Source organism: Gymnoscopelus braueri, assembly GCF_963280865.1.
Source record: "Gymnoscopelus braueri genome assembly, chromosome: 17".
Lineage (NCBI taxonomy): Eukaryota > Metazoa > Chordata > Actinopteri > Myctophiformes > Myctophidae > Gymnoscopelus > Gymnoscopelus braueri.
Window position 1 is genome coordinate 27,881,702 of NC_137617.1, and position 16,824 is coordinate 27,898,525.

The 16,824-nt window shown below is 40.2% G+C and overlaps 1 protein-coding gene across 1 annotated transcript in view; it reads right to left on the minus strand.

Moving 5' to 3' along the window:
- Positions 1-16,824, minus strand: part of ca10a (carbonic anhydrase Xa) — a 223,671-nt gene that overhangs the window by 23,676 nt on the left and 183,171 nt on the right. The window contains exon 4 of the mRNA XM_080454908.1: positions 15,126-15,311. Coding sequence (XP_080311034.1) covers positions 15,126-15,311 — 186 coding nt within the window. The remainder of the gene's footprint in view (positions 1-15,125; positions 15,312-16,824) is intronic.

Consider the following 16,824-nt stretch of genomic DNA (forward strand, 5'->3'; position numbering starts at 1 on the left):
GATCTAGATATGCAATTTCCGGTATTTTCGCATGATGACACCATCATACAATGGAGTATAAATAGGGCTTAAGTGGTTAAAGAGTGGTCATAACAGTCCTACATCAGGTATACATCACAGTAAGCTATCATTCTCTGTCGAAGACCGTTTGAAATAATTTGTTTAATTTGGCAAGGCGTGTTTATAATGAACACAAAATATCAATAAAAAATTACATCACAACAACACGGTGCACTCGACTTGAAAAATTGCTCTTGCCTTCCCTGCCTCGCAGGTCTGCTGTCGGAGCAGGTGGAGCAGTGGTGTGAATCTTGACCTTAGCGGGATAGATAAGATACACTACTGCTGTATCTGTGGGCAGCATCTCTCATGCAAGCAGGCGCATGTGGTTTACGCTTGTAGCCAACTCACAATAAAGTAGGCGACAGCTACACACCGAGCGTGTAGCATCAGAACGGCCTCCAGAATTCCCACAGTGAGCTGTGAGCTGCCCAAAAATTCTGACGCTAATTGAATTGAATCCTGACCTCTTCTCCTCGGCGCCCACACCCTCCCCTGATGGGTGACAGGGTGTGTTTAAGTGTTCGCTTGCTACCTGGGGGAGGGAAAACTGCTCCCCGTCTCTCCCACCCCCTACCCCACATGAGCGCACAGTCGCATGCGCACACACACACACACACACACACACGTACACGCACACGAGAGAGAACTATTGAGAAGAAACCTTGATTGGGAAGGGAGTCGGTATGAAACGAGAGCCTGCTGGTTTCAAACCAGTGTTTACTGTCACACAGGAAATAATGACTCCCATACAGAGTATTATGCATATTCAAGGCCAGGGCACGTGTATTCCTCTGAGCCTTTATGCATTCCTCTGTGACTTGGTGGATCTGCGTCACTCTGCTATTCTTCTGAGAGTCCATAGAGACTTGAGTCTAGAGTCTACTATAGTTCTTCTATAGTTCATAGCATGTGAACAGATGGAGAATTAGAGTCACAGTGCCACGGCTCTACACTATGCGAATATTATTACAGCTTCATCAGTTAAGATTGTCCGACTGCCATCTGTTTAATCTTTGCTCTAACTCTTCTTCCTGACATCCATAGCTGACTTAGTTCAAAAGTTGTATATTAGCAGTCAAAGCAGGCGTATGCTAAAATGTACTCTGGAGTAATCAATATCAGCTCTTAGATAGATATCAACTCTTATAATGAGCACATACGTATGCAATCGGTCCAATGCTTTGCTTTTAGTTTTATGTTAGAGAGTCAGGTCGCTACAACCATTCATTCTAAGCACATGCAACCCCACCAATGGTATCAAATATTTATCGTCCTACCTGTTTTCCATCAAAGCTATTGGCTGCCTTAGTCTTTCTAGTCCCGAGGTAAGCAAGACATCGCCAGGAAAGAAAAGTTTGCTGTTTTTCATTGCCGAGGTAACCTTGAAAATGCCAGAGGAACTCAGCAGAACAGACGAATAGGGCATGCAATGGTCGATTTATTTAGGGCTACTAGTCAGGTGGCTTAGCAAAATTATTGATACGAAGCAGATAAAAGCGCCACATTTTCATGAGGCTTCTTTAGGACCTACTGATGGATTCTAGCCTTGGGACGTAAACTCGCCATTTTGCTTTATCTTCAAAACACATAATTTGCTACAACTCCTACAAATGTTGTCCAAAACTCATGCAAGTCGATACACATTCAACTTGGTGTCATTTGATCAAGATGTACGAGTCAGAATTTTCATATTCCTCTACGATTGGCTACGACTGGCTGCCTACGTTTTCGGGAGGGGCCAGTTATGCAGAAAATGGAACAAATCATGAGCACAGCATTCTATGTGCTCCAAATTTTAATCACACATTAAAAGGGCCTCTAAACAACACAGAGCCTACATCTGTATCCGCCTACAGAGGGCGCTACAGATGCTACAATTGTCAATGTTTGTTGCACCAAATTAAGTACAAAAGGTCTTGCGAGTCAAATTTATTACAATAAAAAACAGTATTGCTAATACTTGACAAATACTATTACAAGTATTAGCAATGTTTTTATTGAAATAAATATCAAATGAACTCAAACTACCTAAGGAAAATTGTGATGTAGCCTACAGTATATGTTGTTACATTTGAAATTGCAAAGTGGTGAACAGTCCAAATTTGATTTGCCACATTTGGAGGTGGAATAGCCCCCTTTACAAGAGCATTTGATCAGCTCTCTGCATGCTCTGAAGACCTCTTGAATTGTCATCCAAACTGGCACCCATGCCTCCGATTCCTTGGTCCATCCATACTCATGTGAGGAAGGAATAACTTGTGTTTGTAGGCTGTATGGCTTGATACACGGGCCGTTTAACATGCTGAAGAAGTGCATCTTGGGGGGTGGCAGTTTCTCCATCGACCTATTCCCATGACAGGAGAGTTCTTTTCTTGTCTGGTTGATGGAGCTCAAAGGACTAGATTTGTCATACCGGATAACTGTCAGTCTCTCAAGCTTCTGGAACTGCTGACTGTCAACATTCAGCTGGAAGGGATGTTTGGCCAGACTGACAAGTATCTCTGTGACATCGTCATAGGCTTGCCAGGCATGCCAAGCTGACTTCTTACCCTTACTGTGGAAAGCAGATGTTGTGTCAAAATCTGAAAAATGTTGGCTTTGAAGGCAGAAATGGGCGGGGCCTGTATGGGAAGTTGCGTCATGATTCAAGGAATCCAGGGGGAAAATATTTCTGATGGTTTGACCTACAGTTCAAAAGTTATAGGCCAAAAAGTGAATCAGCCTGTTTTTTAAAGAGGTTTATTGTGCGCTGTATGGATACTTTTGAAAATAAGGTTTGGGTCCCAAGGCTAGAATCCATCATAGGTCCTAAAGAAGCCTCATGCAAAATGTGGCGCTTTTATCCGCTCCGTAATGTTAAAAAATAGGGTGGTAACACTTTAGAATAACTATTCGTTATAAGTAGTTAATAGATCATTCATAAACTGTTAGTTAATGAGTTATTAATGACTTGTTAAGCATTTGTTAATAGTTAGTTAAGGATTAATAACAATGCCTTATAACTACTTAATAGATCATTTATAAACCATTAGTTAATGAGTTATTAATATCTTGTTAAATGTTTGTTAACAGCTAGTTAAGGAGTTGTAACCATGACTTATAGATAGTTAATAGATTAGTAACAAACTATTAGTTAATGAGTTATCAATGACTTGTTAAATATGTTTTAATAGTATGTTAAGGATTTATAAATATGTTTTATAGATAGCTAATAGATCACTCACAGAGTATTAGTTAACTGACTTATTAACTGTATGCTGATTATTTATAATGTCTTATAAATGCCTTATAACTGGTTCATAGATCATTTATAAACCAGTAGTTAATGAGTTACTAATGTCTTGTCAAATATTTGTTAACAGCTAGTTAAAGATGGAGTGCCATGATATTTTTCAACCCTAAAACCTGATCATAAGGTATTATTATTATGTAAGGATGTTTTTCAACAAAAAAAAAGTGTACAGTAAGTGTTAAAATGTTGTTTTTATGTAGACACACCCACCAGTGCATTAAGTATACCTGGTTCTCACCTTAGCACCTCCTCCACCACCTTAGCACCACCCACCTGTCCTAGTCCCTCCTCCTCCTCATGCCCACACCTGTTGTGTTATGATAATGAGGGGGAGGGTGTGGGCTTTGTGATGTCACTAAAGCGCTGTTTCTCTATTGGCACATTTGACCCTCAAGGTTTCAGCCTCCAGGAAAAAACTCCAAATAGTCAGAGAAGACATAAAACACCATAAAAACACCACCGGGGGGCTTAATGAAGTTCTATCAACCTCATAAACACATGAAAAACAGAAAAAGTGCAAAAACATGGCACCACCTCTTTAAGGAGGTATAACTATCCCTTATAGATAATGTATATATTAATCACAAACTATTAGTTAATGACTCGTTAATAACTTGTTAAATATTTACTACATGTATGCTAATGATTTAAAACTATGCCTTATATATGTTCGAAGGATTATGAACAAGCTATTAGTAAAACACTTACTAATGGCTAGTTAAGTATTTGTTAATAGTTAATATATGTTATTGGGTAGTTATTCTAAAGTTGCAACTATTCCTCATTTACTAACATGAGTTAAGTATTTGTTAATGGTTAATTTATGTTATTGGGTAGTTATTCTAAAGTTGCAACTACTCCTCGTTTACTAACATGAGTTAAGTATGTGTTAATGGTTAATTTATGTTATTGGGTAGTTATTCTAAAGTTGCAACTACTCCTCATTTACTAACATGAGTTAAGTATTTGTTAATGGTTAAGATATGTTATTGGGTAGTTATTCTAAAGTTGCCACTACTCCTCATTTACTAACTATTAACAAATACTTAACTTACCTTTTACAAATGATTTGATTCCCATCTACTAATACCAGAGACACGTTGTACAACAGCAAATGGGTGGTACAGAAATATGATGTGATACTGTGGACATATTTCACATTTTGGTACCTCAACCTTGCTCTATATTTTACAAAATAAATACCACAGATGAAATAATGAACAATGTATGTTTAATGAATAAAGAAAACAGTACAAAAATAACAAATGCATCCATCTAAAATAACAATAGCAAATAAAGAAATAGTCATATCAACAGTAATACAGTAAAATAGAAATAACCAAAAGGAATACCTTCATAATCCCATCATAATCCACCTTTACAGTCCAGATTAAATATAGCTTTAGCTTTATAGCAGGCCTTCTGCAGTAAGCAGTATGGCCACAGCAACACCATGTGCTAAGATTGTAGCTATGCTAATATTGTAGCTAACAGGCTAATAAGTGTTCCCAAATTATAAATCTTACTCTTTTTCATCAAACAAACAAAAACTAATTATTTACATTAACTAATAAACACAACAGTCCATACAGTTTTCATGGTTTTGCACTATATCACCTGAAATGCATAAAATAGAATACACAATGTGTACAGCACAATGGCCCCTTCTCTTGTGTCTTGTTCACAATAACTGAACAACATACTGCTCCTTTCAAAATAAAAGGCAGTTCAGCTTCAGAACTCCATTGAGACACACTGCCATCTACTGACACAAAGTGGTATTGGTACTACACTACAGACAAGTATAGCTGCATGAACTGAACAGTTTTCCTTCATTCAGTAGAAATAGCAGATTAGAAATAACAGATCTACAAGCTCAAGTGTGAGCTCAAGAAAAACTCAAGAAAAATGCCACTCAAGGTGTTTACTGGGCCTTTTTAGAAGCAATAACCCTCAATTTGAAATTTGTGAGGTTGCAATTATTTTCTTCTGTTTCTCTTCATCCAGAAATAGCAGATCAGGAATAGCAGATCTACAAGCTCACAAAATGTTGCAATGCGTCTTGCTGTGAGCTTGTAGATCTGTCATTTCTTATCTACCATTTTTGGCAATGTTCCACGTATGTTCCATGTATGTTCCATGTATGTTCCATGTATTTTTATTTTATTGTCGTATACAGTTCAGCAGTTCATGCAACTTACTACACTAGTCTGTAGTGTAGTATCAATACCACTTTGTGTCAGTAGATGGCAGTGTGTCTCAATGGAGTTCTGAAGCTGAACTGCCTTTTATTTTGGAGGAGCAGGATGTTGTTCAGTTATTGTGGACAAGACACACCATTGTGCTGTATCTGATACATTGTGTATTCTATTTTATGCATTTCAGGTGATGTAGTGCAAAACCATTCAAACTGTATGACCTGTTGTGTTTATTAGTTAATATAAAGAATTTGTTTGTGTTTGTTTGATGAAAAAGAGTAAGATTTATAATTTGGGAACACTTATTAGCCTGTTAGCTACAATATTAGCATAGCTACAATTTTTGCACATGGTGTTGCTGTAGCCATACTGCTTACTGCAGAAGGCCTGCTATAAAGCTAAAGCTAATGTGTGTGCTGTATATCCACTGGTTAAAGCTATATGTAATCTGGACTGTAGAGGCGGATTATGATGGGATTATGAAGGTATCCCTTTTGGTCCCATTTACTGTATTACTGTTGATATGACTATTTATTTATTTGCTATTGTTATTTTAGATGTATGCATTTGTTATTTTTGAACTGTTTTCTTTATTAATTAAACATACATTGTTCATTATTTCATCTGTGATATTTATTTTGTAAAATATAGAGCAAGGTTGAGGTACCAAAATGTGAAATATGTCCACAGTATCACATCAAATTTCTGTACCACCCATTTGCTGTTGTACAACGTGTCTCTGGTATTAGTAGATGGGAATCAAATCATTAACAATTGATTTGTAAAAGGTAAGTTAAGTATTTGTTAATAGTTAGTAAATGAGGAGTAGTGGCAACTTTAGAATAACTACCCAATAACATATCTTAACCATTAACAAATACTTAACTCATGTTAGTAAATGAGGAGTAGTTGCAACTTTAGAATAACTACCCAATAACATATATTAACTATTAACAAATACTTAACTAGCCATTAGTAAGTGTTTTACTAATAGCTTGTTCATAATCCTTTGAACATATATAAGGCATAGTTATTAATCATTAGCATACAGGTAGTAAATATTTAACAAGTTATTAACAAGTCATTAACTAATAGTTTGTGAGTAATATATAAATTATCTATAAGGGATAGTTATACCTCCTTAACTAACTGTTAACAAATATTTGACAAGATATTAGTACCTCATTAACTAATGGTTTATAAAGGATCTATTAACTAGTTATAAGGCATTCATAAGACATAGTTATAAATAATCAGCATACAGTTAACAAGTCAGTTAACTAATTCTCTGTGAGTGATCTATTAGCTATATATAAGGCATATTTATAAATCCTTAACATACTATTAAAACATATTTAACAAGTCATTGATAACTCATTAACTAATAGTTTGTTACTAATCTATTAACTATCTATAAGTCATGGTTACAACTCCTTAACTAGCTGTTAACAAACATTTAACAAGACATTAATAACTCCTTAACTAATGGTTTATAAATGATCTATTAAGTAGTTATAAGGCATTGTTATTAATCCTTAACTAACTATTAACAAATGCTTAACAAGTCATTAATAACTCATTAACTAACAGTTTATGAATGATCTATTAACTACTTATAACGAATAGTTATTCTAAAGTGTTACCAATAGGGTTAAGCCACTGGACTATACTGTATCATGAAGACCATCGTGGTGCAATAGCCAATAGGTCCCTGGCATTTCCTCATTTCATAAAAAAAATCTATAAACAAACACCCCTTACCGCATTTATTAAAATGACAACTTTTCCACCATAGCTAATCGTAAATACTTCAAAAATTATTATGACATTTCCATTAAGGATTTCAAATTCATATAAAAACTGATGGATGAAAACGTGGTGGGTGTTTATTAGATTTGATGAGTGTTAGCCATGAACACCAGCTCCACTTAAAAAGATAAAAGTTAAAAACAACAACATTGAAACAATATAGACATCAGAAACCAAACCCCAGTGCTCCTGCTTTCCGAAAAATAAACTGCAATCTTAAGACTTCTAGCTGTAATTTTACACACACACACACACACACAGACACACACACACACACACACACACACACACACACACACACACACACACACACACACACACACACACACACACACACACACACACACACACACACACACACACACACACACATATATATATTTTAATGTATATATATATATATATATATATATTTTAAAATAAAATATCTAGAATATCTTAGCACCTGTTAAAGACCAATGTGTTCCATTTTCAGATTGGTCTGTGAATCCACTCCAGGGGAGTTGAACAGACAAATGTATTCCCTGTTTGTATTTAATACAAACAGGGAATAAATTAAACCAGAGGTGTTGGAATTAATGCCTTGAACAGCAGTGGTCAGTCAATACACCCACTAACACCACCAGTCACACAATGCAGAGTACATACATACAGTACTGTACATACACCCACACACACACATGATTTGCACACATACTGTACAGCACACACACTCACACACGCATACAGTATGCCCACAGACATGCATTTGCATACAAAGGCACAAATGCACACACACACACACACACACACACACACACACACACACACACACACACACACACACACACACACACACACACACACACACACACACACACACACACACACACACACACACACACACACACACACACACACACAGTGCATGCAGTTCGAGGGAAAGAGACAAATGCAAGACGGAAAAAAAGCAAGGTGAGGAAGAAGATATGAGGGTTTTTTTTGCGATGAGAGCTTTGGAATCTTAATGCTTTAAATGAGAACCGAGCCTCCACCCCCCCACCCCCTCGCCCTCCTTCTATGTCCTCCCACAGGCAGCCATTTCAGAAGGATGTTTCGCTTTTTAAGTTTCCATATTTTTCTCTTTGTTCTCGTTTCAAGGACATGCACAGCCACCACTCGTTTGCAGACAAGGGCGAGGGGGAGGGAGGGGAGAGTGAAAGAGCAAGAGAGAGAGAGAGAGAGAGAGAGAGAGAGAGCGCAAGAGAGAGAGAGAAAGAGAAAGAGAGGTGGGTGGGAGAGAATTCTCTGCATTACATAACGCTCACTGACTCAGAACAGGTAAGAACCCACAAGCACGACAGACACATGAACCATCAGGTGAGAAATCAAAAGTCACAAGGTTTAATAAAGTAAAACTTCTAATCCCTATCTGATCGGTTCAGAGGTCTAAATCGTACAGCCTATTTTGTGATCCAGGACAATCCAGATTTTGATTTGATTTTTGATTTGAACATTTTATTGGAGGATAAACCCCTTGAGATGCAGCATCTCGTCTTCGATGGGGTCCTCAGGCACAACACACAAACATTGATACAAAACAATCACATAACATTCAACAACAACAACAACAAAACATACACATAAGGGCTCTCACACCATCCCAGACCAGTCTAGATAGTCAGATATTTCAAAGCAAGTCAGGATAGGGTCCAGATTCACACTTTTTACCAGATCCTGAATATCAGTGCTTTAATCCTGCATATCTACTAGTGGATATGAATAACAAGATAAGGATGACAGCCAGTATAGCAATGTAGTGCCACTTCTAATCATCCTTAATGATTAATTGTATTTTCCAATGCTTAAAATCCCAATGGAATGATAATAAAAAGAATATTTAATCTAATATGCTCATCAGCTGTATTTGCATACCATTTGAGTGGTCCAGCATGTGAGATACTACTGTCCACACAGGTTGATCACAGATGAGCAAGGCCTTGAGGTTCATGAGGCATGCCTGTGCGAACCACCAGGCGGACTAGTTGACAAGTGCGTCAACTAGTCCGATTTGGCAAGCCGTTGTGGATGGAAATGGGTTATACTTGTTTCAATGCTGATATTTTAAAGTGGAAATTTGATGTTGTTTTACAAAAATATATTGTATTTATTAAGGTGTATGTTTTTTACAAAATCTTTTTTTTTATGCAGTGCGCAAAAATATAGCAAAACGTTTTCTCTCCCTGGTGGGTTCCTGGTGGGTAGCAAAGGAGCCAAAGCAGTCCTACAGTAGCCTCGGGTACCCATGCGTTGTTGTTTTTTTTGTTTAGCCCTACAGTGACGTTATGTAGGACAGCAAAACAAACACCCCATTCGAGTTTTAAGAAACTACTCAGGAAGGATGCAAGTATGGCAATGCAATGCATGCCCCACCTGGTTATGCAATTGTACTCATTGCCAGAGCACCTGTTGTATACGACTGTCTGTCTCCCTTGTATACCCCTATATGGAGATCTCAGACAGACAGACAGACAGACAGACAGACAGACAGACAGACAGACAGACAGACAGACAGACAGACAGACAACTGGTACTGGTAGACGGGTACTTTGACACTGGGTATTGCAACAGGTATTGTACTGTATGTAACTGGGTGGTACATGCATTCCCAACTTGCATCGTTCCCGATTAACACATTCTTGTCACGTGGAATGTCGATTTTTTAGCTTTAGGGTATCACATTTGTTATTTATTTGTGTATTCTGCAGAGCTCGCCAAACCCCTCTATAGTTTACATTTGTTTATGTAATAGATAGATGAATGTCTGCACAGATCCTGAAAAAGGTTTGTCTGTGAAACCACAGTAGTCCCATCTTCCTTTGCATGTAGGCCTAACAGTATTAGTGATGACAGTGCTTTATACGGCAAAAAATATGGATGAGGAGAACAACGTACAAAAGTACCCTGTTCTGCCGTACAGTACATGACACCAAGTTCAAGGTTCAAGTTCAAGAGCTCAGCTTTGCCGGTCAGAGAGCAGACAGAACAGAGAGAAAAGAAAGAAAGTACACACCAAAGTGTGTAAAAGTACACACGCGCGCGTGTGTGTGTGCGTGCGTGCCATTCCACTCTCACTCGCGTGCGTTACAGCACGAATTGCGGTGCAGTTATGGTGAACAATATGCCCTCATATGACATGCATCACTGAAGCTTTCAACTGTACAGTATCTGTCAGGGCCTTACAGGCTGGTCAATGTGCTTTGTTGTTGGGCTGAGCGGAGTGCTTTCAAAAGTTAGAGAATAGTTCAACTTTTTGAGAAATGCACTTATGACTTTTTTTGTATCACCTTAGTGACCATGAAAACAAATTAGCAAACTGAATGAATGAATGAATAGCAATGAATGACAGCATATCCATTTTGTGATGCATTAGTGAACCTTGAAAATGATGGTCTTTTGCTCTAAGTAAGACAGGAAGGGCTGGTGCTGGGAATGAGCAGGTTATGTATTAATATTCTCCTGAGGAATGGTTATGTAATTGAGTTTTTTATATATATATATATATATATAACCCCCCACCCACACGCACACACCCTGTGCATCTTAGGGATGTGGTATGCAACACTCCAGCAGCATACTGTACTGTACATCACATCAGAGTAGTAAGCAGTGCTCCCCACGCAGAGACTTTCTCCTGGGCGCTAAAACATCTCTTAAAACACGAGGCCAACCCGTTGAAGACAGCTCAAATCAAGACAAAGCCTCGGAGCCAGGCATGCGTAATGGCAGAAATTGGTGAACAAAGAGGGCTGACCTCTGCTGCTCGGGTCACAGCTCTTTCTGCCATGTACAGATGCAAAAAGAAAACACTTGTTGCGGTTATAATTTGAATATCAACTCACAGACTCTCAGGGAGGAAAAATCATTACCATTAACCCATTAAGACCTGGAGCCGATTCTACAAATGTCTTCTAAATCCCAACAGTTTTCTGAAAAAACGTATGTTTCTATATCAGTGGTGCTCAAACTTTTTCATGTCAAGGACCCCTAAAATGATATGTATTTGGCCGCCGAACCCCATCTCAAAATATTTTGTTCCAGGGACCCCCAGAAGCAAAGATTTGAGTTAAAAATGTTCGCTTTAAGATAATATATATTCAAAGATTTGCACACATTTTCACAAGTTTTCAAAAATAGCAGATCTACAAGCTCATAGTGCGGCACTCGGTGCCGCGCTATGAGCTTGTATATCTGCTATTTTTGAATAGCCAAAGTGTAAAATTATGCTTTTTAGCTCAAATAAAAAAATTACACTATGCGTTCCAGGTCTTAATGGGTTAATTATAATAAATGTGCCTGTCAAGACTGCAATTATTTTGTTGCCACACAAATTGGCTTTTCATAATACAGTAACACCGGCAATGGGTTGCAATGGCGTGAGTATAGTTCATGCCTTTGTTGAACGAAAAAGCCACTATACCGTCCACCACAAACCTGACCCATGGATTCCCTTCTGACCTCTCTGAATTCCTCACACAGCTCTGTGCCATCTCACCATCTGTTCTATTACTAGGTGACTCAACAAAGAAAAACACTAATAAACTCTGCACCTCAGGAATTACCATCAGCAACCTCACCAACTCTGACATCAACTCTGATCATCTGGCCCTCACCTATGGGCATTGATATATCCCCACCCCCCTCGTCAAGCAGAAGTGCTCCATAACATTCTGGAGTCTAAAATCTATCAACCCCTACTTTCTCTCCTCCGCTTGCCCCACATAACTGGTCTCAACTAACTGTCCTCCTGTCTTAATCAGCGTGCTCCCATAAAAAAAGTCTGTCTCTTACACTCACTCTGCCCCTGGGTACACTGACCTAGCCTGGTAAACCCCTCCCTCCGGAAATCTCATTTCCATTTGATCTCAGGAAGGAGTCTGGCCTGAGCGCCTGTCTGGGCGTTTCTGCGGAGTTCATAACATGAACTCTCCAATCAGCGTCCTCGCTCATTGTTCTATGATTTGTTTGTTTAACTTCATACATGTGGTCAATTAATCATGACAGATACTATTTAAAAATACAAATTCTGAGAACCGGCAGGGGCGGGCAGTGACACTCATGTATCCGACTAAAGTAACCTATTTTCGGCATGGCCCTTTCAAAAGTCCCCTTGCGTCACGTTGCTCTGTGGTGGTGGTGGAACAAACTGCTGATTGGCTGAAGGTGTGGTGGTGGAACGAACTGCTGATTGGCTGACGGGGTGGTGGTGGAACGAACTGCTGATTGGCTGAAGGGGTTGTCAGTCAACGGTATTACTAATATCAAATGGAAATGAGATTTCCGGAGGGAGGGGTTTACCAGGCTAACACTGACCAACTCCACCACCTCAATACAAAGATGCCCTCAACAGTACTTCCCACTTCTCCTCCATCAACCAATGTAGATCCCTTTTCTCCACCATAAGGAAACTCAAATCCTCTCCACCTCCTTCACCGGGCAGCAAATGGGACTCATTTTCATTGTTTTCTTTTTTTCGATAAAAAAATCACACAATACACACCCACATCCACCACTATCCCTGAATCCCAAACCTGCCACCCCTCTATTCTCCAACCAACCATCCACTCACCCCCTTCACTGAAATCACCGTATCTGACCTATCCTCCATAACCACCATAATATTATTTCCCCCCCCCTTTTCTCTTTTTTCAGTCGTTATGCCAATTGATTCCTCCCCACACACATTTCTGTGTTGTCACTTGCATTTTACTGACTCACCTGCCAGTGAGGAGCCCCCACCGAGAGGACATAGGGCCTTCGTCCTACTCCCCCCGCCCCAACACTCCCTGCTGACAGGTGCCGCCCCAGCCTGCAGTACATGCAATAACCAGTATCAGCCTCCCCCAAACACGGGCCAATTGTGTTCGCATAGACGCTCGACAAAGCCGGATGCACCACGGTGGGTTCGAACCCACAACCTCTGTGGTGGTGCTGGGCAGGGACTTTACCACTGCGCCACCCGAGCACCTTATCCTCATCCTCCTTGACCTAAAGCACTGCCTTCGACTCCATCAACCGCTCAATCCTCATCATTATGCCTCCAGACATCCATTGACATACGTAACCGGCACTCCCCTTTCCTGGCTAAAATCCTACCTCTCAGACCGACAACAATTCATCTCTATCAACAACTGCAAAGCCTCTACCACCCACCAGTCACCCACAACAATGTCCCCCAAGGTTCGGTGTTTGGTCTTTTCATCCTCTACATCATTGGTTCTCAAAGTGGGGTCCGGGGACCCCCAGGGGTCCTTGAGGGAGTTCCAGGGGGTCCCCAGCTAAATGATAGATTAGGCACCAAATGGACCCTTATGGGTCTGTAACTTTGAGAGTGTACAAATGGAACCAAAAGGACCCGTTAGGGTCCTTTTGGTTCCATTTGTACACTCTCAGAGTTAAATTTAACAATAGATTTTACAATATAAATTGTGGTCCGTAGCCCTAATGCATGTCAAACTGGTGGTCCTTGAAATTAAAATGGTTGAGAATCACTGCTAGAGACGTAAAAATCTACTCTTATGGGGGTCCCTGGCATATCTTTTCCAATGGCGGTCCGCGGGCTAATAAGTGTCAATTTGGGGGTCCTTGACATGAAAAAGTTTGAGAACCACTGCTCTACATATTAACACTTGGATAAGAACCTCTACCAGCATGGCTTGAAGATTCACTGTTAGGGTAACGCCGACCACACACACACATCTCTACCTCTCCACCAAGACCGTCACAGCAGCCACCCATTCCAACATCACCATCTGCCTAGACTCAACAACAATAAATCCGAAATTATCATTATTGGCCACAACTCCCTCATCTGCTCCACCTAGGATTTCTCACTCAAAATTGATGGCTCCGCGTTGTCAGCCCCTCCACCCATGTCTGCAACTTCGGAATCATCCTGGACCCCACCCTTTCATTCCTCCCCAATGTAAACCAGAAACTGCCCTTTTCCACAATCAGGAATATTGCCTGACTCCGGCCCTCTCTGTCTTTCTTCGCTGCGGAAATACCCATTTCATGCATTCATTACATCCCAGCTACATGGATGCAACATCATCCTTCCTATGGCATCATCACCTCTATAAAGTCCTCTATGAAATAATGTAAACTAAATGTTCAGAACTCAGCTTCTCACTTGCTCACACCAGTCCTTCAAGACCTTTACTGGCTCCTGGTCAAAAAAAGAACTTCAAAAAGGACCTCAACAACATCGCTCTCCCTGTCTTCCAAACTCTGTCACCATCATGTCCCCTCTCACCATGTGTTTGTGTATGTGAAGTAAATGTTCAAGCAAACTGTGTTGTTTCTGCTGTAGTCTGCTGTATGTGCTGATAAAAACACTTATCATTTGGGAATTCATGTTAGCAATACTGATTATTACATGTCGAAACTGTATATTCAGTGATTACTTGTCACTGTACAGTGACTGCTTGTCACTGCACAGTGACTGTGTGTACAGTGTGTCACCTACAGTATGGACCTTTTGCAATATCTTGGCTACAATGCAACACTTTATTGATCCACCCCAGGGATCAATGAAGTGCCATCTACTCTAATCATTTATCCAAGTTATTGCCAGAAATTGAAGTTATTGATAAAACTAATAAACTCAGCAAATAAACTGACCAGCTTACACTGATGAAATCTTTAGATGGACACATTTGTCTTTTCATGGGATATGTGACAGAATCTCTCAGATCGAATTTGAACATTTTCCAGCTACTGACCTCTCCAGAGAAGGCCTGTCCATTGAGCAGGTGTTCAGAGCCCTGGCCGTCCTCGCTGCCAAAGTGTAGCCGAATCTCCTCCAGGCGATGGCTGTACGTCATTGGCCCACCGGAAATATTCACCAGATGTTCCTTGTCCAGTCGCAGAGAGACATGGCGGCCTGTGTTGTACATTGTCCCTCCCACCTGTGAAAGGGAAGACTGAATTTGGAGTTAACCACTTTCAATCTGGCCGTCCCTATTTTGTACTTTGCTACTGTATAAATCAAAAATAGCATATCTACAAGATCACATTTTTCTAAATCACACCAGGACTCCACAGCATAACAATGGAATTGCCTGAACAAAGACAATTTGCCCAGATTGAGATTCATTGAAGAATACCCATATCGACACGGGACAGACCAACATCCCTTTGATACAACTTTAGCTTTCTTTCGTCTTGGCAACGAGAGGAGAGATCATTCTTAAGTGTTCTGACTGCTTTGGAAAAGGAGCCTTTGTTTTAGGTGTGTTCCTTAAGTCTGGAGGTCTTTATTTATTAGGCACCCAAACGCCTACAGTAAGTGAGAGAGACAACGTTATAAGATGCAACAACACACAAATAAATAAGAGTGTGAGTCAAAGGTTTGACTGAGAGGAATGGTAAAGATGAACAACAACAACAACAGCAACAAAAAAAAGCTGTGGAGGCGTTTACCTTCAAAGCCTGAAAACTGTCAGAATGTGTGCACAAATCAATATGATCTGACGTTATACGGGTACAATGTGGTGATACAAGAGCGCTGAATAACAACCTTTATCAGTGGCTCTGTTTATTTATTTATATTTAGGAACAGTTTCAAAGTGGATCATTGATATTCAAGGCATGAATTCGGGTGGGCTTCTATGGCTCTTATCTGTCTTCTTTATACATTCTCTCCGTCTCTCTCTCACTGTGTCTCTCTCTCTTTCCACTCCCTCCTCTTTCTCCCTCATCCCTTTTACCACTCACTTTCAAAATGATTTCCCCCCCTCTAAATTCCCAGAGAAAGAACTCTGCCCACACATTGTAAATATTTTATACAACCTCTGAAAAATCAATGATTTGAAGGGAGAGTGAGAGAGTGTATGAGCGAGCAAGAGAGCGAGAGAGAGAGAGAGAGAGAGAGAGAGAGAGAGAGAGAGAGAGAGAGAGAGAGAGAGAGAGAGAGAGAGAGAGAGAGAGAGAGATGAGTTGGATCGAGTATAGCGGAAGCCGAATCGTTAGAGCAAAGACTGCGAGCAGCCCTTTAAGGTTTTCCTGACGAGGAGGGGAAGGCCAGGAAAAATCTCAGCCCCCTTCAAGACCTCCTTGAGGACCATTATTCATGAGGTCTTGAGCGAGGTCTGAGGACCCTTTGTTATTGTGAGGTTTTTCTAATGCATGAGAAAGAATGCACAGCCCCCCCCTGGTAATGAAGGACCCCCCCTGTGTGTCGGGGAGGATAAAATTATGCGGCGATGCAAACACACAGGATTAGGTACCTCAAAGATGATTATGAGACATGGAAGGGAAAAAAAGAGAACAAAGAGGGCTGCATATTGAGTGGCTCTCTCGCCTCATCTCTCCCTGAACCAGATCCAATGTTTCGCACTCGTACGGCGTACTGCAAACACTGCACAATCTGTGCATAAGATGACACTTTTTTTCTCCTTTAGCCCAGGATCTTGTTCAGCC